Source organism: Glycine soja, chromosome 14 (genome assembly GCF_004193775.1).
Source record: "Glycine soja cultivar W05 chromosome 14, ASM419377v2, whole genome shotgun sequence".
Taxonomy (NCBI): domain Eukaryota; kingdom Viridiplantae; phylum Streptophyta; class Magnoliopsida; order Fabales; family Fabaceae; genus Glycine; species Glycine soja.
The window spans coordinates 6,146,034-6,167,689 of record NC_041015.1 but is presented as its reverse complement, the minus strand read 5'-3'; the positions used below and the strand labels follow the sequence as shown (position 1 = coordinate 6,167,689).

Genomic DNA, 21,656 nt, shown 5'->3' with positions numbered 1-21,656 from the left:
GCTGTAAATAAGTGGATATAATAATTGGTTATATAGTAGATATGTAACCACTTATATTAAGCTAACTTCAACATGGTACCTTAACTTACATAACCAACCATAATCGAGTTGCACCTTTAGAGTTTTATGAAAAAACATTTAATCATACGGAACGCAGCTTCTACAAGCAACAGTAGCTCCCCTTTTAAATGTAGAACTCTCGTAAAGATTTATAGTATAACTTTACATGAAAGGAGATGACGAGTAAGCATGATATAAAATACATCATTGTGGGAAAAAATAAAGGAATACAAGAAAGTGAAAGAGAGACAAATGAGAAAACCATTTTGTGTTATCCTTAACTTTATTCATATTTTCTCTCTAAAATACTTTATTCATATATTTTCAATCGTATATTTTAAAAAAATTAAATATTTATTGGTAAAACAAAAATTTCTTGTTTATTTGCATTTAATAATAGTTTGAAAACTTCATTGCAAATATCTAATAAAATAACATTTTTTTTGTCATAAGATCATATTTAAAATTATGGAATAAAATGAAGATTTTTTATTTTTAGTACTCCTAATTTTCGCCGGAGTATAAATTTCTTTACACAAAAATTAATAATCTTACCAAACGTGATAATCGATAATTTGATCGTAATATAAAAGAAATTTACACTTTTAATTTCTATTCAATTATCTCCCTTTTTGTTTCACTTTAATTTAGGATTATGAGATAAAACCTGTTCATTTATTTTCCGACATACTAAAAGCTACATAATGAAATGTTAATTTTATTTAGTTTCAATCCACTTGCAATTACATAATCAAAATAAACCCAATAGATTTTCTTACACTTCTTAGACCTCTGGGAATAATCCCCCCTTAAAAGTTAAAACATCAACAAGGATTTCCACCTTCAAGTTTCAGCCTAATAATCAAGTTAAATGGGTATTTCTACAAAAAAGATAAAATATTAACAAAATTTAATGCCGAGGAAAATAGTACTGTACACAAAAATTTGTATATACAACGTTCACCTGAATACATGATCAAGTGTATATATAAATATAATTAATTTTGATTTATAAATAGTTAAAAATAAATAAATAAAATTATATAAATTATAAGTATGTCATTGATAATAGTATCTTATTGCAGGAAAAAATATTATCATAATTATTTTTGTCTTGCAAGTAGTAATAAAGTAATAATTATCGTATATTTAGAAAAATGTTATCAATTTAGTCTATGTGTTCGCATTTTTTTAAAATTTTGTTTCTTATAAGTTTATATTTTTTTGATTTTGATTTATGTAAGTTTTTTTTAATTCCTGTAACTTTGTATTTTTCAATTGTTTGTCCTTTTAAGATCTATTTTTTTATTCTTATAAATTTGTACTTTAAACGACTCAAATTAAAATATTACAAATTTACAGAGACTACAAATAAATAAAAATACATGAAACAAAATTAAAAAATATTAATTTACAATGAGTAAAATAAAAAAATAAACTTTCAATGATCAAAATAAAAAAGTGCATAATTATAGAAACTAAATACATATTTAAACCTTTAGAAAATATAGTTAATTTATTTTTTCTATTCATGAAAATCAAAGACATATATAAAAAGTTTATAACAACTCATAGCACAAATTGAACTAGATCTCATTGATAAGACAAAATTAATTACTTAAACATTTCAATAAGTTTATAATATAATTAATCACTTGCAAAAGAAAATTAATTCTTATTAAATAAGGTATTTTAATAGTATTACTTTTTAATTATTATGATGAAGATATTTGACTTGTAAGTGGAATTCCAAAAAAATATTCCAACAATGCTCAATGTGCTGGTGAAATTATTAACTACCTCAATAATCTCACATCTACAAAATCTGGTGAAGAGCAAGAGTACAGAGATTTACTTCACTTCAACTCCAGTCTCAGTGTGAAACCTCCCATAAACCTAAAACCCTAATTCTCACACACCATGAGCTGGAGAACCCTAGCTTCCACTTCAAGACACACTTTCAAGAGACTCAATGCAATCCTACGATCTCCTTCCACCACCTTCCCTTCTTCACGTGCCTCTCCCTCCCTCTTCCACCACGCGCCGTTCTCCACCACCACCCTCCGTTCCCCCCAACCCACCAACGCCCTCATCGACCCTAAACTCCTCTCTCCGCATAACGACGCCGACGACGACGAAACCACGAACGAGTTCCTCTCCCGATTCGTATGGATAATGCGTAAGAAGGTGAATGAAGCGTACCCTGACTCCGACAAGCCCGCTGTCGACGGCATGCTCTTCGCCATCGTCGAGAGGTTCGTTTCCGAAATGGAAAAGGGCGGCATCGAAACGATGTCGTCGTTTCGTTCGGCTGATTTCAGCGAGGATTTGTGGAGAACGGTGTGGGAGGTGAGCAATTTGGTGCTGGAGGACATGGACAAGGAGATAAAAAAAGAGAAAATGAAGGGCTTCTTGCAGTGTGAAGAAGTCAAGGAGATGTGCAGATTCGCCGGAGAAGTCGGCATTCGCGGCGATTTGCTCAGGGAACTTAGGTTTAAGTGGGCGCGTGAGAAGTTGGAGGAGCATGAATTCTATGAGGGTTTGGAGAGATTGAGGAAAGAGACACAAAGTGAGGGCAATGCAATTGATGTTCCTAAGGAGGAGAAGGAGAAGGTTGTTGTTGGACTTCCCAAGAGGAGAGGGAAGATAAGGTACAAGATTTACGGGCTCGATCTCTCGGATCCCAAGTGGGCACAAGTTGCTGATAGGATCCATGAGGCAGAGCAGGTGTTTTGGCCGCAGGAGCCAAAACCGATCACTGGGAAAGCGAAAATTGTTACCACGAAGATTCTGTTGTCGAAGGAGGAGGAGGAGGAGGAGGAGGATGGTTTGCAAAGCCTGTTGGCTGAGTGGGTGGAGCTTGTGCAACCTAGCAGGGTGGAATGGATGGATTTGCTCGACAAATTAAAAGAGCATAATCCTGGTTTGTACTTTAAGGTATGTATGGCAATGGTTTGATTTCATTCGAAGCTATTATGGATTACTTGTTTTGTTATTTTATGGTTATGTGCTAATATCTAAAGAATATAATTTCATATGCTACTCGTGAAAATTGTAGGAACTTATTTTGAAGTGAATTACTGTCATTCAACATGGGATGAAAATAGTTAATTATTTGGATTTTGGGTTTAATTTTTGTCGAATCCTTTGCTTATAGGTGGCTGAAATGGTATTGACTGAAGATTCTTTCCAAACACATGTATCTGACTACTCTAGGCTTATTGATATCTATGCTAAAGAGAATCGCTTTGATGATGTTGAGAGAATGTTAAAGAAGCTGAATGAAAATGGTCTACAAGTAGATGCTTCAATAGCCAGTACTTTGGTCCTCATGTACTGCAAGAGAGGTGATCTTGCCCATGCAAAAGAAGCATTTGAAGTCTTGACGAGCCTGGGCTTCCAACCAGACGCACATGTCTACAACTCAATGATCACAGCCTTGGTGAATAATGGCCAGCCTAAGTTGGGTGAGAAATTGATGAGGGACATGGATGATAGACATATTCCAATCACAAAGGACATATACATGGCATTGCTCCGTTCTTTTTCTCAACTTGGTGATGCTGTAGGAGCTGAACGAATTTCAAACACTATGCAATTTGCAGGAATCCAGCAGGGTATGGATATGGAGACATCCACCCTGCTTATTGAGGCAAGTGCACTTGCTGTTCCTTGTAACCCTGATCAGGCAAGAAGCCATTTTGACTACATGATAAAATTGGGGCATAAGCCTGATGATAGGTGCACCGCTAGCATGATTTCAGCTTATGAGAAGAAAAACTACTTGGACAATGCTTTAAATCTTCTATTGGAATTAGAGAAGGATGGGTTTGAGCCTGGGGTTGCCACTTATTCTGTTCTTGTGGACTGGTTGGGTAAGTTGCAGCTTGTTGACGAGGCAGAGCAGCTTTTAGGCAAAATAGCTCTGCTGGGCGAGGCTCCTCCCTTTAAGCTTCAAGTGAGTCTTTGTGATATGTATGCAAGGGCTGGAAATGAGAAAAAGGCCCTTCAAAGCCTAGGTGTTCTGGAAGCTAGGAAGGATGAATTAGGTCAAGCTGAGTTTGAGAGAATTTTAAGTGGCCTTATTGATGGTGGGTTTCAGAAGGATGCACAAAGAATAAGTCAGATCATGGAGGCACAGGGTTTTGATGCATCAAGGGTTAAGTTTAAACTTTCAAAACCTGTCTCAAGAGCACCGAGTTTTAGATGAGTAGGCCCATTTAGTCTTTCTCTGCCAAGTGACCAACAAATGCGCTGCCTTATTAAGGAAGCATGGTCTGCTGGATGTATCATACCATGTAACAAATAAGGATGAGTTTACGCTTGTCAGTTTTTCAGTTGTACTGTGTTTATGAATTTTTCCATTGTTACAATTTTACCAGTGCTCAGATCACTGATTTACATCTCTTATTTTGAACTTTGGTCATCTGTATATACAAATATCTTTTGTGACATGTTCATGGCATTTTCTATTTAATGTATACAATATTTTTTTGGTGTTTGTCACTTTCGTTTGATTTGTTCTGATTTTACCCTCAATCCTTGTATGGATCACTTGCATTTAGAGTGTCTGAAAACATTTTCTAACCTGTATATCAGTCTATGGATTGCAAGCTATAATAATGACTATGTTCAGCATCATTTGAGGTAGGACTATTGTTTAATTGCATGCCATGTCAAATTTTTACTTACTAGTAGCAAGTTTACTGTGCAGTATATGGCCATTTTAATTTTAAATAAATTTTATAAATAAAGTGAATAATAGATATTTTTGTTATTAATAATGAATATTTATTATTAAGTGATAATAAATTAAATAGGTATGGCTTTTAAAATTATGTGTATGTGCCTTCATATGTATTTTTTTTTTTTTTGTGGCTGTCCTCATATGATGTTAGAATCTTAAAATTAGAATCAAAGTAGGATTGATGAAGATTATTACAATTTTAAAATCTAGTTTATCTAAAAAAGTGTCTACCGCACGGTTGGCATCTCATTGGCAGTGCCCTGAAGGCAAAAGAAAAGCTTGCTATCATCGTTTACCTCGCGAGTTGTGTTATGATTATCTTGTTACTGAATTATTTCCTTAAAGGAGGATATGAAGAAAGGCACTTTTCGGTTGCTTTTCCATGGAATCGCTGAACCATGAAACTAGTTACTAATAAGTGAATGAATGACTAAAACCAAGGACTCCTTAAGCTACATCAAGGTAAAGCATATACTGGAATTCCTTTTGTAAGAGGCAAGAGAAATTTCTTTCCTCTATGGTGACAATATTTGTTATTTGAACGGGTGGCAAACGTTTGATTAGAACAATAATTAGTTATGGAAAGACACAAAGGAGAACTTCTCAAGCGGAATCACGTGAAATGTTCCAAAAGAAGCAATAAGAATTTGATTGCTCAAGTCTACAGAATGCCCCATTATACTTCCAAGGTATAAACACTCAAGTTTAGTATATTTAAGAGTCCTACCATTGCAACATGCAACATTGCATTCAACCAGAACACCACAAAAACATCACCCTATTCTCTATTGTGTAATCAAATATCATTAACCATCCATGGCACAAAGAAGCAAGTCATTTCGTTTTAGGATCCCATGGCTATCAGTACCATCTGAATCATTCGCTCGTCGTACAAGAGAAAGACCAAAATCCCCTCCCCACTCAGACACAAGTGTGCCTATTCATAGACCATCTAAGCCTTCTGTGATAGCCCCTTCAGAGTTATCTCCTCTTAGTCCCACGAAAACTGAGGAAGCCCCAAGAGCTGAACCTCAAAAAGAGTCACCACCCCATCCAACACCTCCACCATCAACTTCAGAGAGCATTGAGTCCCCAGTGAAGGTTCAACCTAAGCCAAAACCTCTTTCTCCACAGCCTCCACTTCGACCTTCATCTCATGCAGACTCTCCATCTCAGGTTCATGTTGCACCCTCATCCCCCAAAACTCATTTGGCCTCAGATAATGGAGCCATGAAGGTGCCAAAGCTTGTTGCTGAAGAAACCACTCCTCCTGCATCATCTTCCTCTGAGCAAGAAAAGGAAAAGATGGTCTTGTCTGAGGCAAAACCCCAAGAAGATGAGCTGAAGGTAGAATCACCATTGAGAACAATCACCAAGTCACCAGAAACATCTTTTCAACCCGAGAGGATGTTGACACATCCTGCAGGCATTGAACAACAAGTTTCTTCTGTGCGCTCTTCATCCCCAGTTTCAAAAACTGAACCAGCCACTCATTCATCGTCTCCTTTGGCCTCAAAGGACATCAAAACCGAAGAAACCACTCCTCAAGAAGAAAAAGAGAAGATGGCAGTGATAGTTCCACAAGAAGAAAAAACAAAGATAAAGTCACCTTTGAAAACCATCCCCAAGTCACCGAAGACCTCTTCTCAACCTGAGAATCTGTCCACACAGCCTACAAGAATTGAGCAAAGATCAACAACACCAAAAAACAAGTCCCTTCAACCTGAAGAAAAGGAGAAAGTGGTGCAGGAAACCACCAAGGCACGAGGAAAAGGCAAAGACACAACCATAGGACAACCAAGTGAACAACACACCATGGCATCTGCCTCAGGAACAACATTATCATCAACAACCACAACACAGACTAAAGATTCATTCGCCAAGGCATTTCGTGGAGATAAGAAGCATCATGGAGCACGAGAAACTGTGCAGAGAAAAATAATGTTTGCCACAACCAACCCCATTGGGAAGGACACAAGAGTTGTGAGCTCAACAGATGAAGGAGGCACAAAGAATGTGTCAAGCTCAAGCATATCACCTGAAAAAACTGCTTCATCCAGTGGTGAAAAGGCTCCTCCACTACAAAAAGGCATCAAAGATGATATCACAAAGTTTGTTCACAAACTAACAGCCTCTGTGCACCCTACACAACACATGGATGACAAACAGTTTAGTGTCATAACTTTGGCTGGTGACAATAGAGGAGCCACAATGCACTTAGGTTCTGAGTCAGCTAAGAAAGAGGGTTCAGTTCACATACACCGAGCCTACAAGAGTGATCCTGAAGATACCAATGAGGTGACCACTGATGGAGAAGAAAACACTAATGAAGAAGATGAAGAGGTGGGAATGGCATATGTCAACAGCAACATACAAAGTATTAATAACTCACTCATGTTTCATGGTTCAATCACTGAAAGAGACCCTGGTGTTCAAGTGACTCTTCCTCAAAAGCCTGCTGAACCCATCAAGCCCGATGATAAGCCCAATCCCGGCTTGGAAACTCAGAGGACTCAGTTCAACATCAACCGGGCTGAGAAGTCAACATACCAGCCCACGGTTGGAAGAAGCATCAGAGGCCCTTTCCTTGAACCAAATGACAAACCTCGCCGTCACGGTTGCAACTTCAGCTGTGACAAGGATATAGAGGACATTGAGATTCTGTGAAGGAACAAGCACACACCGCTTCCCTTCTAAAATTCAAAAGCTGTGCAGTGGAATATTGTAACACACAGAGAAACAAAATAAGTGTTAATGACATCCACATTGTGTAATTTGTTATGTCTCATGTTATTTTTACTTTATTATTATTTTTTATGTACCTTGTCATTTTTATATTATGTTGTTCATTTACATTAGAAAAAAATTATTATGAAGGTGATTCTCTCATGTGATTGATGCTTGAGGAAATTAAGTTTAACGAACTTTTTTACAGTAGAGTTGTCATTAAACATCGATCCTAACAGCTAGCACTACACAAATTAAACTTGTGATGCAGAATGAAAGTACTCATTAGAATGAGAGCTGTTTAGTCCAGCTTCTCTCCTTCCTTACGAAAAGATGTACATTTTATATCAAGGAGGAGTGACATGACAGGACTAATTGTCCACAATGGGGATAGAGAAGTCATGATCATTCATTCACAAGCTGGTTTTGTGTCAAAGCTGCTCAAGCATATTGCAAAGGCTTGGAAAGCTGACAGGGGATATCGGTAATCCATGGTGAATATGTCCTTCCCAATTTTTCCAAATTGTAGTATCACTTTTTCTTGTTCTGCAGCTGAAACATTTTGGCATGGTTCAGCAGCTGCTACAAGCTGGAAGTTCTTCACAGAGGCCACTGTAACCCTTCCCTTGAAATTCAAGCACCAACATTGCAGTTGTTCGTGCCATCTAGGAGCTTTGTTTTTCAAAATCAATGGTTCCCTTGCCCTCTGGATTGATTCTGGAGTATTATCAGTGCCAGTTGAGTCAAACTCAACAACTTCTGGTTTCTTTCCTTTTGTGTCTGGGATGGTGGTAGATGCGTAATCATTAAGATAATTGGTAAACTTCAAAGGAGTAGGGGCATTCCCTCCTTCTTGGATTGCAGATATGGGGATTAAGTGCATCATACACCGCATTCGCCTTGGACCTCTTGTTCGGAGGACATTGAGTTCATAAGATACTGTGGCCACTTTGTAGTTAGCAGCAGAAACCTTATTAGGAAGTACCTGCTTCAGATGGACTCTTTGCTGCAACTTGCAATTCAGTGGAAGTGAAGAATCATGCGGGGGCTCCCCATCCAAGATTGTAAACTTGGTGCCCAGAAAATTAGACCTGTTCATTGCTTACAGATCAAGTAAAAACAGTAGAAATGTAGAATAATGTATCAGTTAAAGATAAGGAGAAGAGAGATGTAAGACTAACCTCAGCTTTCCAACATAAGTGTCGCAAGCCCGAGAGAAATCATCGGCAACCAATGATATTATAAATTCTGTACATGTTGCCCGTCTAATCTTCTTTGCTGCCAGTAACAGTTTGCTCATATCACCAGAAAGAGCTGCAAATACATACAAGTCTCAAAAGAAGTGCAACAGGGCATAGAAAACATAGTAGATTCCAGTCAAACATATTCAGTAATTCACTTCTAAGGTGATTGAAAGAGAATATGAACCTAAAAGTAAGTAGAACATTAAAACAAATCTCCAAATCAAAAATAGAATTTTATAGTAGTTAATATACGAAGGATAAAACTTAGATGCAATTCCTAAGGTTTTTTTTTTGGTACTGCTCTCCAATCAAAATATAAGATAACAAAGGTTTGCATTAAAGGTCAGCATAAGTCGCTGAGGTGCAACTTCAATTTTGATTGGAGAACAACACCAAAATCACCAAAGGAACTGCATCTAAGTTTTGTCCATATAAAATATTGTCGAATCTTCTTAACCGATGCTGCAGTACAGTCATAAAAAATATCCTTGAATCATCATCTATCAATAAAAGTGCTTTACAATAACAAAACATGAGAAAAGTCTTTATTAAGAATTTCTCTTTTCAAAACCGAAGTTTCATAAAAGAAACGTAAACAAGACTACAGAATGATCAAGGAACTCTTTAAGGAAGAAAAATTACCTAAAACATAAAAAAAGATTCTCCAAGAGGGTGTTTCAACAACCGTATACCAATTTTAGATTCAAAGAGAAACCACATATGTTTTACTGAAATTCTAACAAAACTATTTCCAAATGAAGAATAAATTATGTGAACACAAAGATATTACCAATTTTCATCACGGTTGCTACAGTTGCATTTATAGCAAATATCCTTGAATTAATATTTGTCAGTACAAGTGCAATACAAAGAAAAAAAAGTCTTTCTACTATAAAGAATTTATTCTGCCGAAGCAGATGATCCAACCTATAATCTTCACAAGAAGGTTTCATGAATAAAAGCTTAGAAAGTCATTCTTCACTAGAAACACAGAATGATCAAAGAACACTCAAACAAAGAAACTACCAAATAAAGGGGGAAAAAGATAAAGAAATAAAGATGCTCTCCAAAAACGGATTTTATATTCAAAGAAAAACCTCAATATTTTACTGAAATTCTAACAAAACTATTTCCAAGTGGAGAATAAATTATCTGAATACAAAAATATTACCAGGGCTCAGACCGAGATATAAACAATATGTTGAAGTCATTCTTTCTCTCCTAATAAAACACTGGATTGGAGAGTCTCTTGGACCAGGCTGATGAACAAAAGGGATCAACACAGATAAAGAAACCAAAATTAATAACATATTAGTACTATGTCCTTCCAAGCGTGAAGCAAATAAAGCACAGATATCTAATCATCAATTACACAACAAGAGAGTAAAATTTACCTGCTTCAGTGATATGGGGAAAGTTAGCAAACCACACTGTTCTGGTGTCTTGATCACATCCTTTGTTATCTCTCTCCACAACCTACAAACTGAGGCACATGCCACAAGTGCTCTACGTGCAGGCCAAGAAGTTTCACTGGCTTCCAACCTTTGAATTATGTCCAATAGCAACTCAGGTGGCAAATTAGCCCACCGGCTCTGTGATGATGATGATGGTGGTGGTGGTGGTGGTGGTGGTAAGGAACATTCTGGTGCAATGTGAGATTTTCCATGGCGATGCACATGCTTGGCTTCTCCTCCTCTTCTATACATGTTGCTAATGCCCTCTCCAATCTCCTTGAGCTCACGCACAATGCTCCTGAATGGCATTATGATAGGTGTAGAACTATCACTGCCATTTATGTTTGAAAAGAAAAATCAGACATCAAGTATAGTGATTGTGAAAGTACAACTATAGTAACATCTTTGCATGAGTTGTGTGGATATTTATTGATGACAAAAGTGGTGAACGTGAAGCATTATACTAATTAATTACTAATAGTGATGGAATGAGACACATACGTTTATGATGTAGTGTTGGAAGGTTTAACTTGAAAGACAAGTTGTGTTTCAAAAAGGAGATATAAGGTTGGTCAAGTTGTGAAGGAAAAAGAGGTTGTAGGTTCGAATCTCCTACTAATAAAAATTAACAAGCCAATCGAAAAAAAAGTTGTGTTTCAAGATTCAAAGCCTTGATCCAAAAAAGGGATTCCCATGTTGAGAGATTTTAAAGAAATGAATGAAAAGCTCAAAGATTTAGAGGCAGATGCATGTACCCTGAGACAAGGGCCTAGAAAGTGAGAAAATCTTGCAGAGAAGTTGGAGGACACAAAAGGGGTGGTGAGGAATGTGGAGAATCCTTCCAAGACTATGTACCTCAAACTCCAGAAGCCAGTGTCTTGGACAAAACAAAAGGAAAAAGAGTGAAAGATATGAGGATATGAGGGGTGGTGGAGGTTGGAGTTGTGTGGGTTTATAGGTTACAAATACATAGTTTCAACTCACAAAACAAAGCTTGTGGATAAAACTAAAACTAGAAAAATGGGGGCATCACATCCTCATGCCTTTTGTTTTTCCAAGCATCAAGCAAAGCATCCCTTCTCTTCTTCACAGCCACAAAAACAAGACTTTGTTTGCTCTTTGCAGTGCCACGCACCAAAGCAAATTTGTAAATGCTACCTAGCTAGCCTACTACCACTTCAATTAAATGGAAACCACTTTTCATCTTCATCACTCACTACTTCTAGTTGCACCATACAAATTCCTTCTTTCAGTTTACCATTAAATGACTAGGATTTCACTATACTACTTTTTCTAGAAAAAAGAAAGATAAAAATTTGGTGTACTAATAGTTTTTCATTTTATGTATTCTCTTGCTTTAACTATGCCCAAGATCACCTAACAAGTTCTGGCACAAAAATAGTTAATTTAAGTGGTACCCACCTGGATATTAAATTTTTCCAAGATTGCTAGTATCATGAACTATGTGAGTCAATCAAGGATCAATCCAACGGTCATTGGCTCATAGCCAAACGTGCACCGAATATCTAGTTCTATATGGTTTGGTCACAATGTAAACTGTGAACAGCGGTTTCTGTTTTCTAATTTTAAAAAGTTTTTATTTCTTTCCATTGCATAGAAAAATAATAATACTAATAATAGTATTAAATGGAATGGTTCATTTATTCACTGTGGTCACATTAAAAGTTTGCACCAGTTTTGAAGACTTAATTCACTCACCGTAATTGAGACTTTAATTTATGTGGAAGCAGGGAAGGGAGTACGTGAAAGAAACTTTTGCAGTATTCTGTTTGATCAAATAGACCAAGTGTCAAAATCAACCAACTACTACTACCAATTCAATGCTACGTAGTAGTACTTCATTTAAACAAAACATCAATGTATAAGTCCTTATGGTTTAATATTAGGGTCTTGCGATAAGTACTTTTACGGTATTGGATAAAAAATTAAAAGAAAAAATATTTATTATGAAAATTATAAGAGTGTAAAAAAAAAAGTCATGAACAACATTATTTTATGCATTTCAATAAATAAAAAAATCCTTTTAGTTTCTTAAACAATACCCCCAAACACATTAGTTAGCATTTGTCTTAATATTAATGCAGTTTCATCTTATATTTTCTCAATAGAAAACCGCTTACAACTTCCCTCTCCTTTATGGTCAAAAAGTAAAGACTGACCATTAAGATGTTTGTATGCGAAAAAAGTTGGGTGGTGGAAAAAGATGGAAGCATATATGGACGATGATTGATGTCCCTTTCCCCTCTAACCTCTTCACTGATTCATTCTCAAAATTTCTTCTTCCTCCTGGATTTAGGTGTTGTTGGTAGATGAATCCCATGGCTTCATATTCACATTGCTATCTTGAAGGGACACATTATCTAAGCGTCGTGAATTGAAGAGACTTTCTCTACAAATGACTAGTATATAGTTGATGATAGCTGTGTCACTATCACCACTCCTAAAAATGTTTTGAAGAACCGTCCCTAGCACACGTGCCCGTGCCATACCCCACTTTATTAGTATTAAAAAAATGTTAGCACACATTCTTTAATACTAATATTACATTGATTCCAATGAAATTCGGGTTGAATCTCTTAAAGAAATTCTTCAGTTAGAATTTTGTAACACAAAATAATATGGTTGAGAGAAGGGATTTCATCAAAAATATTTTTTTTAGTAAAGATTAATCATTCATAAAATTTAAAAATCCTTCACATTTATAACATGGTAACAAAAAAATATATTCTCTAACATGAACAAAATTTAGCTACAATTTTTATGTGTTGCTATTAGTGTTGCTTTCGAATTAAAATTAGAGATTTACACTACTGAATGATGCAAAATGGTTCCAATTGAATCAAAGGTCTTAAATTTGAGACATGGTCATACAATTGTATTACATATTTGAAATCAGATTTCAACATGATCCTACCCAACTATCCAGTAGTATGACGGTATTATTGTTAGTATTATTATTTTGTGAGTTGGATTCGGTGGAAACAGAAGGCAGTGGACTATTCAAAGTGAAGAAATAAATTTTCATTTTGTGGAATGGACATGGCTATCTTTATCGATAAGTTTGCAAAGGTAGCAGACAGATAGATCAGTTAGCGTAATTGTACCGCATGGTCCACTCACCAACTTGCTCACTGCAATAATACAACTCAAATTCATTGATGGTCAAGTACTTGCTTTAATCACTATGGCCCGGCACAAAACCTGTTATTCACTCTCGGTCGTTATTTATTTGGTACATCCATTTTTTATGCATGTACCTTATTTCTTAATCTGACACTTCGATTATGCAATCAATTATTGATGTTGCCTTCTAGCTGGTTCCATCTCCCCCCTTCAATTTTTTGGTTTTTTTTTTAATCATGATATTAATACGAAATAGTTTCGATTGGAAACAGCTATTAATAGAGACCGTGAGCGCATAAAAAGTGAGGATTCTCGTCCTAAGACAATCTATTTCATGCCAAAACTAAAGACTCGGATTCAAACCCTAAACGAATTGGATTTTGGTATCCATTAATTGTTGCAAAAACATTTATCTAGCTGTTGTGACTTCTTTTTACAATTCTTCTCCAAATGGATGTCACAAACTAAAATACAGACACATTACAGTCCACAAACCAACGGGATCATGCATGTGTCAGCTGTGTGGATTGAATCCTAATATGGATCAATCAATCATATATGTGGCAAAAACACTATCCAGTTTTGGTATATGATTTCCTTTACTACTTTTCCTTTCGTGATTTTTAATTTGGGTAATCCTCATCAAAGTAAGAGCATTAATTAAGCGGTGAATATGACATTCAACTTCAACAGTTTAATTTGATTCCTACATTGTTGTGCAGCTAGCTAACAAAAAAAAAAGGTGCTAGCCATGATCTTTTGATAAGTTTGGTTTAGCTAACACCTAGGGACAATGACAATGGTAGCAGCTATGAGTAAATTCTAGTTTTGTAGTATTAGTTTACTCACCGTCTTGTAGTGTTTTTGTAACCTACTTTGCAATTGATGCGCGTTAGAAATTGAACTAAATCAATCATGCGCTCAAGTTAAATTATTGATTAGTCTTCGTTTGTACAAATGTTAATTTCATTTTATTGTTAATTGATTGTTATTATTTACAGCGAAGTTTCTTGTACAAATATTTTACAAAGATATAATCATGCATCGTCTCTCGTCCTTTTGTTTTTTTAAAAACCAACCTAAAGAGATCAAATATTCAAGGTGAAATCTCTAATGATTTGCATGAGTCAAATTCTATAGTGTATTTTGCAAGAACAATCTTTGACACTCAAGTAAGTTTGTATACACACATATGTTATTCAACACTAATCTTAAGAGATTGAATATTTAAGGTGAAATCTCCAATGGTTTGCACGAATCACACTCTGTTGGTGTATTTGCAAGGATTCGAATTCTCAAGTTTGCATGAGTAGATGAAATATGTACAAATTAGAGATAGTCCACCTTAAACAATTAAAATGCATTACATAAACCCCTAAGTCACACACTACTACAAAAGTGACCTTCTACATTGATTAAATACGATATACGACGTTGGTTAACAATCGTCATCGTTTCAAACGTTGTAGAAAGGTATCTTACATTCTACGTTAGTTGCCTAGAACCGTCTTAGAAGATGTTATATTCTAAGGTGGTGTTAGAGTTGCGACCGTTGTAGCATGCAACTCATTCTAAGACGGTCACGTGACAATGACCGTCTTAGAAAGCAACTCTTTCTATGATGGTCTTAGAAAGCAACTCTTTCTATGATGGTCATTGGCACGTGACCGTCTTAAAATGCAGTGCCAATGACCATCGTAGAATGTGTTGCATTCTACGACGGTTGTGGACTCGAGACCGTCTTAGAATGTAATGCATTCTACGATGGTCTTCCCAGAACCATTGTAGAATGTGTTATTTTTTTTATTTAGTCTTATTTATTCTTTGACATTTACAGTAATTGAGATCAAGTTTTTGTTATTATTAAACTCCTAATAATTTGTACAATGTATACCATTTTACAACTGAAAAAAACTTATTATTAAACACCTAATCATACAAGCAAGGTATATTATTTTACTGCTACAACAAAAAAAAACAAAACAAAACCATATATAAGGTTCAAAGGGAATAATGAAAGAAAGTGCGTAAATGTATATATCTATCTACTCCTATGCTAAAATTAAAAAGAAAACATGGTCAAAGCTTGTGAGCACATTGTCTTCATAGTGAGCCATGTTGAGTTTAGCACCAATCATGCAACTTGTTAATGATTCACTAAATTTTGCATACCTGAATAAACAAAGCATACAAACCAAATCAGAATGTGACAACTAGCAATTAAGCAATTAATGACAACAAATAAAATCACAGGAATAGAAAGGAAAAAATATGAAGGTGTGTGAACTTGCATCGCGGTTGCCTCTGGTGGATCCAGAGTGCATGTAAGTTGGTTGTTTTATTTACTCATTCTTGCATCCTGAAAGGTAGGACTGTGCCAGCAAGAAATACTTCTCTTTGTGCCTTTTGTACTCATGGTATCGAAGGAAAAAGTAACCAAGATAATCAAATTCAATTGCAGACATCTTTGCCTATTTATCATTAGAACCAATATCAACAGTCGAGGATGTCATTTGATTAAGAAAGCATAGCGACCATAAAAGAGGAAATATTACCTGAATTAGACCCCACAATGCCCAGAAAATGTGAGAAACAAGGGAAAATATATTTGCCTCAACATACAAAGTTTCAAGATCTTTCTCAAACACCTGTATTATATTAAGTAAATGATGATCTAAAAGAAACACAGGAGAAACTCATACAGGGAAAAAAAAAATTAAACTACTGCGTTATATATTCCAATAACTTATATACCCTTAAGTGCAACAAGGCATGCTGAGATAAGGCTAAATCAAGTCCAAGTCAAATTTGAATAAACTTCAAGAGTAGGACAAAAGTGGGGATTTCGGGAAGATATTCAGACGGTCTTATGTAACATACATCAGCCTTTGCAAACCAGCAACAACAAATATAAATCCAACATTAAACCATAAAGACAACCTAATATAGTTGATGCACAAAAGGGATAGTGTGTCAAAGTGTGAACAGAAACTAATGGAAAACCACAAAATATACATTGAAGTAAAATGCAATCATCACCACTAACCAAATCAGGCAATTTTCATTCACAATGCATTAAAGGGATTAATCATTGATAGGTAAATGGGTTTTGCAGGAAGTATAAGGAAGAATAGGCCAAAGTATTCAAAAAATTTGGTGATGCAGCAAAAGTAGATTGGAATGCTTCGAGGGATCACTACACCAAGTGGAGGAAGCAAAAGTGGCATCTGTAAAAGATATCAAAAAACAGACCAAAGTATTCAAAAAATTGGTGATGCAATTGGCTGTTGAGAGAGAGTGTCTTAATAAGCAGGTAAAGATTGGGCTTTTGAAATATTATTTCGGGCCATAAAGTAACAAAACCATATGAATCTGTGATGGGGATTGTTTATAGGCTACTATGTCTCTGGTCTACATGATGTTAAGTTTAAGTGTTTCTTGCTCATTAATCAACAGAAACAGGTAGGACTTCAAATGGAATCAATTAGTTTGCATAGTATAATGACTGAGTCTGAATGTTGTATGAATATAACTATGTACGGAACTACATGATGCTTTGTTTGTTGGTTCAGTTTGTGAATAACAATAACAACTAAACAAGCATAGCCTTTTTCCCCCTTCCTTGAGTTTTCCACTTTACACCTTAAATTTTGACTAATATATTTTTCCTGTATAGAGTTGTTCCAAATTATTTTTAATTTAAACATCTCAACTTAATGAAAGATTCAGAGGATGGAAATATGGCAGTGGTTTACTTGACTATTGGGATGCATTTATTTTTCAAAAACATTTAAGCCATCTTGATTGAAGAGGTAGAAAAACAACTACAAAACAGAAAGACTTCAAAACAAATATGATTGAAAATTTTGAATCATGTGATGAAATGTGAGATATTCAAAAGGGAAAATATTTTGGTATTACTATTAAGAACTCAATCTTAGCAAAAGGTTAACTGAATTTCTTATGGGCTTTATTTTATACTAGTTCATGGTTAGTTGAAATTGTTTGTTTTTTTTGGAAAGCAAAAGTATATATATTAATGAGGTTTAAGAAGAATTACAAAACCTCTTGTACAAGATATACATAGAGAACAATAAGAATGGAATAAGAGCCCACTAAAACTGAGGCCCCAACCAAAAAGATATCCTTTAACCAAAAAGTGTTCACCTCACTAGAAACTAAAGAAAAGTAGTAAAAATATGTATGCACTGCCAAATAGTTGAAATTGTTGTACTTTGTCTGCAACTGTCCTCCTTAGCAAGTGAGAACAAAATATTGGTAGTGAAGCTAAAGCAAACAAATAAGCATCCTTCTCAAGAAGTTACTGTGACTTTTGCTACTGACCATGAGGTTGGTACTTCAGACTTTATTATCTTTGATTTTTATTTTTACATGTGGCTGATGTGCAAGAATCTCCTGAGTAAGTTAACTTAAAAGTTTAGTCAGCTTAAATATACATGTTCTTTTACCTAATTCTTTTAAAACTTTTTTTACATGTTCTAAAAGGATTATCTAGATTATAGTTGGCTACTTGGTTACTCATAAAATATACAAAAGGTCAGCTTCTCTTTCTCAGGGCAACAAATTTTAAATATAACTTTCTTCAAAAGCATAATTGTTTTAGAAAAAAAACTTGTGACTTAACAAGAAATTAGTTTTGGGGATCAGTGGTGGATTTGTTGGCTTTTGGCCTTTTGTGTCTTACTATTATTGTCGCAAGGTCTTAGCAATATTATACTTGTGGATCTCACGTGTGTTAGACTTATGGTTGTTGAAACTACAGCTAAGTGGCAAAATTTTCTTATCCAACAATAATAAAAGAGAAGAACAAAAAGGTTTGAAGTGTGAACATAAACATTAAAAAGTACACTATTATAAACATTACCAAAATTGGGACTCAACTTCATGGGAATCTGTTGCGGAGTAGCATACAAGACCCACAACCAGTGCTGAGACAAAAGGGCCCTGAGCAGAGAGGAAACATGAATGAATGAATGAACGAATATAAGCATTACAAATGAACATGAACCAAATGCAAACTGGTATAAACATTACCTAAATTGGGGCTCGGCGATGTCGGAGGGCACTGGAGACAACAGAAGACGAAAGAACGGACCAGCCACGAAAGCAAGATTATGGTGATGTGTCACGACAAACCTCGGAGCGGCACAAGAAACGAAAGAACAGACATTGATGTCGGACGACACAGGAGAAGGGGCTGCTAGCTAGGGCGTAGTGAATGGGAGTAGTGAAAGGTGTTTCAGCTGCGTAGGCGCTAATGAACACGAAAGAACAATCACGTGCCCGCCACGTGCAACCACTAACCATACAAAGATGGTTTTTGGGACAAGGCCATCTTTGTATGGTAATCAAATAATTACAAGTTTGCCATGACATGGGCTACGACGACGGGTTTGCGGAAATGACGTGGTTGTGTTGCTGTTAATTATAAATATGTCACCGCCGCACTTTCTAAGACGGTCATTTACAACCGTCTTAGAAACACCAACGTAAATAGCACATTTTTTTTAGCTTGTTTATATATTTTGGGTCCAAGAGTAAATATTCTTACATGATTAAGCGTGGAAGGTACCTCTAGAATGAATCGCATGATTCGTAATATCTTCTTCTAATTAATTACATTTATGATCTTGTGTTTCATGCATACATGGATCTTGATCGATGTAGGATAGAAAGTTTGTCAGGCCTTGACAGAGGCTAGGCCATGTTCAAGTAATTGGATTTCGTATTAGTGCGCATGTGTGCACACACACAGAAGCTCTCAAGCATTGAAGAAAGCTAGAATGACAAATGGTTAGAGGGAGTTCATCAAATAGGAAATTATATATGTTTGAATGATCAATATTAAAAGGAAAGGTTAATTATTATTTTTTATTTCTAAACTAGATCTTTTAGATTTTTACTTTTAGTTCTTTTGACTCATCAAATCTTTGAACTGTTTATCTATTTTTATTATCACTTTTAGTAGTTGTTATTAAGTATCAACATAACTCGTAATGTAATGATTTTGGTAACCTAGTTACTGTTATATCATCAAGAAATATGACAAGGCAACTACATTTAATTTTTAATAGTCTGATAAAAAAATATCATTAAAAATATGTTTTATATGAAATTATTAATAATATATATAATAGTTAATCTTTCATCTCTTTATATGATGATAAGTTGAATTTAAAGGATGTCGACATTTTAAAAAATTGAGTTATACGCATACTTTTAACTATCGTATTTTGTTTTTATTATTTTTTTCTAAAACAGTGCTTTTTTAATTAATTTATTTATATACGAAATAATATATTAGGAAAAAGAACATATTCCCGTGAATAATAAATTCGGATGTAATATATTTATTGATGTATCACATACATAAAATTAGACAGTGAAGGCTAACTGACTTATAGCACTTTTTTATTCTTAATACTAGTACTAGAATAGGAAATTCTTAAAATGACATAGTCATCTGAAGCACTCAAGTGTCCCACACTTCCATGCCATTGCAGTTTGGAAGATATAATCATATAATTGTGCTGAAACCATAGCTAGCCACTAGCTTCCTTCATTTTGAATTTCATATTATAATTTCACTACCATCATGGATAATGATATGATTATTGGGCAGCCAAACCCTTTATTCTCTCCCGTGACTAAGTCTCATTATTTTCATAATAGAAATTTTTGGCTTTTGAACCCACTTTTGATCGTTGCACCACCGCCATCTAAAAAACATAATTGCATGCACAAACTGTTGCCTACTCCCATGTAAGTGAATGATTGGCGATATTCATCTAATTAATTTCCCTTTTCTAATGCGAGCCTACTTTCTTGTATAACGTAACAAAATTTCCTTATTAAAACTTGAAGACGGAAAAGTAGCGTGGCATGGGAAGTAATTGAAGAATTCTCTTTCTAGATCATCATCAGAAAAATTGTGTCATTCATATGAGGAAGAAAAAGCAGGGTTCCTTTTACCAAAATTTCCAAACTAACCTTTGTTAGATGATGCACTTAAGACATTTTTTTAGAAGTTAATATTACTTGTTAATTTGTTAATTTTTATTGATAAAAAAATTTCGAACATTCGACTTTTCTCTTTCCTTCTGCTCTCTTACCCACAAATTCAATCTTATAACTCCAACCTACCCACCATATTGGTTTGTCCACTTTGTGAAGAATAATTGTTGCACAATTGTGCAAGGACGTCTGTGTTAATTTGTTATATAATTTAATTTTTATGAGAAATAAGTATGGAATGAGGTTGTCTAACTTAATAATCGATTATGGAGAGGGAATAATTGATTATTAGTGTGGGGGAGAGGAATAATCAATTATGTTTTAAAAATCTATTTTTAGTAACGGTGATAATCAATTACCAAAAAAAGAAATGATTATTTTTGGCACAAAACACATACAACTGTTTGTTTTTGCGCATTTATTCTTATTTTGGTGAAAAAATATATATGAAGAAGTGAGTTTCACAAGTATTTAAAAAATTTCATAAACATTTCTCTTCAATCAAGCTAAGTGACTCCATATCTTTTTATTTTTATTTTCTCTTCTCTTCTTTTCTTGACTATTTCTAGGATACCAATCTCATGTGGGTTACTTTACTTTTTGTGATAGAAGATCAAATTTCCAAATGCCTATCACAGTGCACACCCACTACATCACCAACCCATTCACACCCATGGTGTGATGCATGTATTCCTAGTTTCACTTCAGTTCAAGATCCTACAAAAAATTACATACATATACCTAATTGGAGTTTTATTCGCGGCTTCACCACGCATACCCACGACTTCACTAAAACTCGAATAATTTAAACAGAATGATTCAAATATGAAAAAGAGAAACATACACAGCAGAAATCATAATTTGACTACACTAATTGAAAATTATTCCAAATTGTCCTTACAATTATGGTTTTATTCATTCTTTTTTTCATTTTATTAAATTTTATGACATGACTCAATCCTAATTGTCTGATGCCATTCTCTATATTATTATTATTATTGAATGCTTTCTATTACTGATTTAGTCAAATTTTAATTAGGGGTAGCTACTAGCCCCACGCAAATGGGCCAACAAATATACTTCACTGTTTCTCTTTTTTCATTTTAAGTGAGGCAGTTGCTTTCTGCACTTCTTCCAGAATTTTTTTTACCTTCTGGATGGATCATTTCAGAAGCCAAAAAATGGAGTGCATTTCGGAATGTAAAATTACATTCAACATTGAATATTTCGAAAGACAAAAATGGA

At 35.0% G+C, this 21,656-nt stretch overlaps 3 protein-coding genes across 7 annotated transcripts; 2 read left to right on the top strand and 1 right to left on the bottom strand.

Annotated features, from left to right (window-relative positions):
• Positions 1-1,870: 1,870 nt before the first annotated feature.
• Positions 1,871-4,561, top strand: LOC114385036. Its single transcript, XM_028344970.1, has 2 exons — positions 1,871-2,997; positions 3,218-4,561. Exons 1-2 carry the CDS (start codon positions 1,981-1,983, stop codon positions 4,268-4,270), a joined length of 2,070 nt encoding a protein of 689 aa, XP_028200771.1. The 5' UTR covers positions 1,871-1,980; the 3' UTR covers positions 4,271-4,561.
• Positions 4,562-5,375: 814 nt separating this feature from the next.
• LOC114384708 (proteoglycan 4-like) lies at positions 5,376-7,644 on the top strand. Its single transcript, XM_028344447.1, has one exon. It carries the CDS (start codon positions 5,624-5,626, stop codon positions 7,472-7,474), a length of 1,851 nt encoding a protein of 616 aa, XP_028200248.1. The 5' UTR covers positions 5,376-5,623; the 3' UTR covers positions 7,475-7,644.
• A 49-nt stretch (positions 7,645-7,693) lies between these two features.
• LOC114384710 (tubby-like F-box protein 5) lies at positions 7,694-11,542 on the bottom strand. 5 transcript variants are annotated; one of them, XM_028344449.1, is made up of 5 exons: positions 10,734-11,542; positions 10,173-10,563; positions 9,950-10,037; positions 8,716-8,848; positions 7,781-8,625 (listed from the first exon to the last, which is right to left on the bottom strand). In XM_028344449.1, exons 2-5 carry the CDS (start codon positions 10,539-10,541, stop codon positions 7,944-7,946), a joined length of 1,272 nt encoding a protein of 423 aa, XP_028200250.1. In that variant the 5' UTR covers positions 10,542-10,563; positions 10,734-11,542; the 3' UTR covers positions 7,781-7,943. The 5 variants fall into 5 exon arrangements, with proteins under 5 accessions (XP_028200254.1, XP_028200250.1, XP_028200251.1 ...); XM_028344450.1 differs by having other exon boundaries at positions 11,088-11,542; XM_028344451.1 differs by having other exon boundaries at positions 11,276-11,542.
• Positions 11,543-21,656: the final 10,114 nt, after the last annotated feature.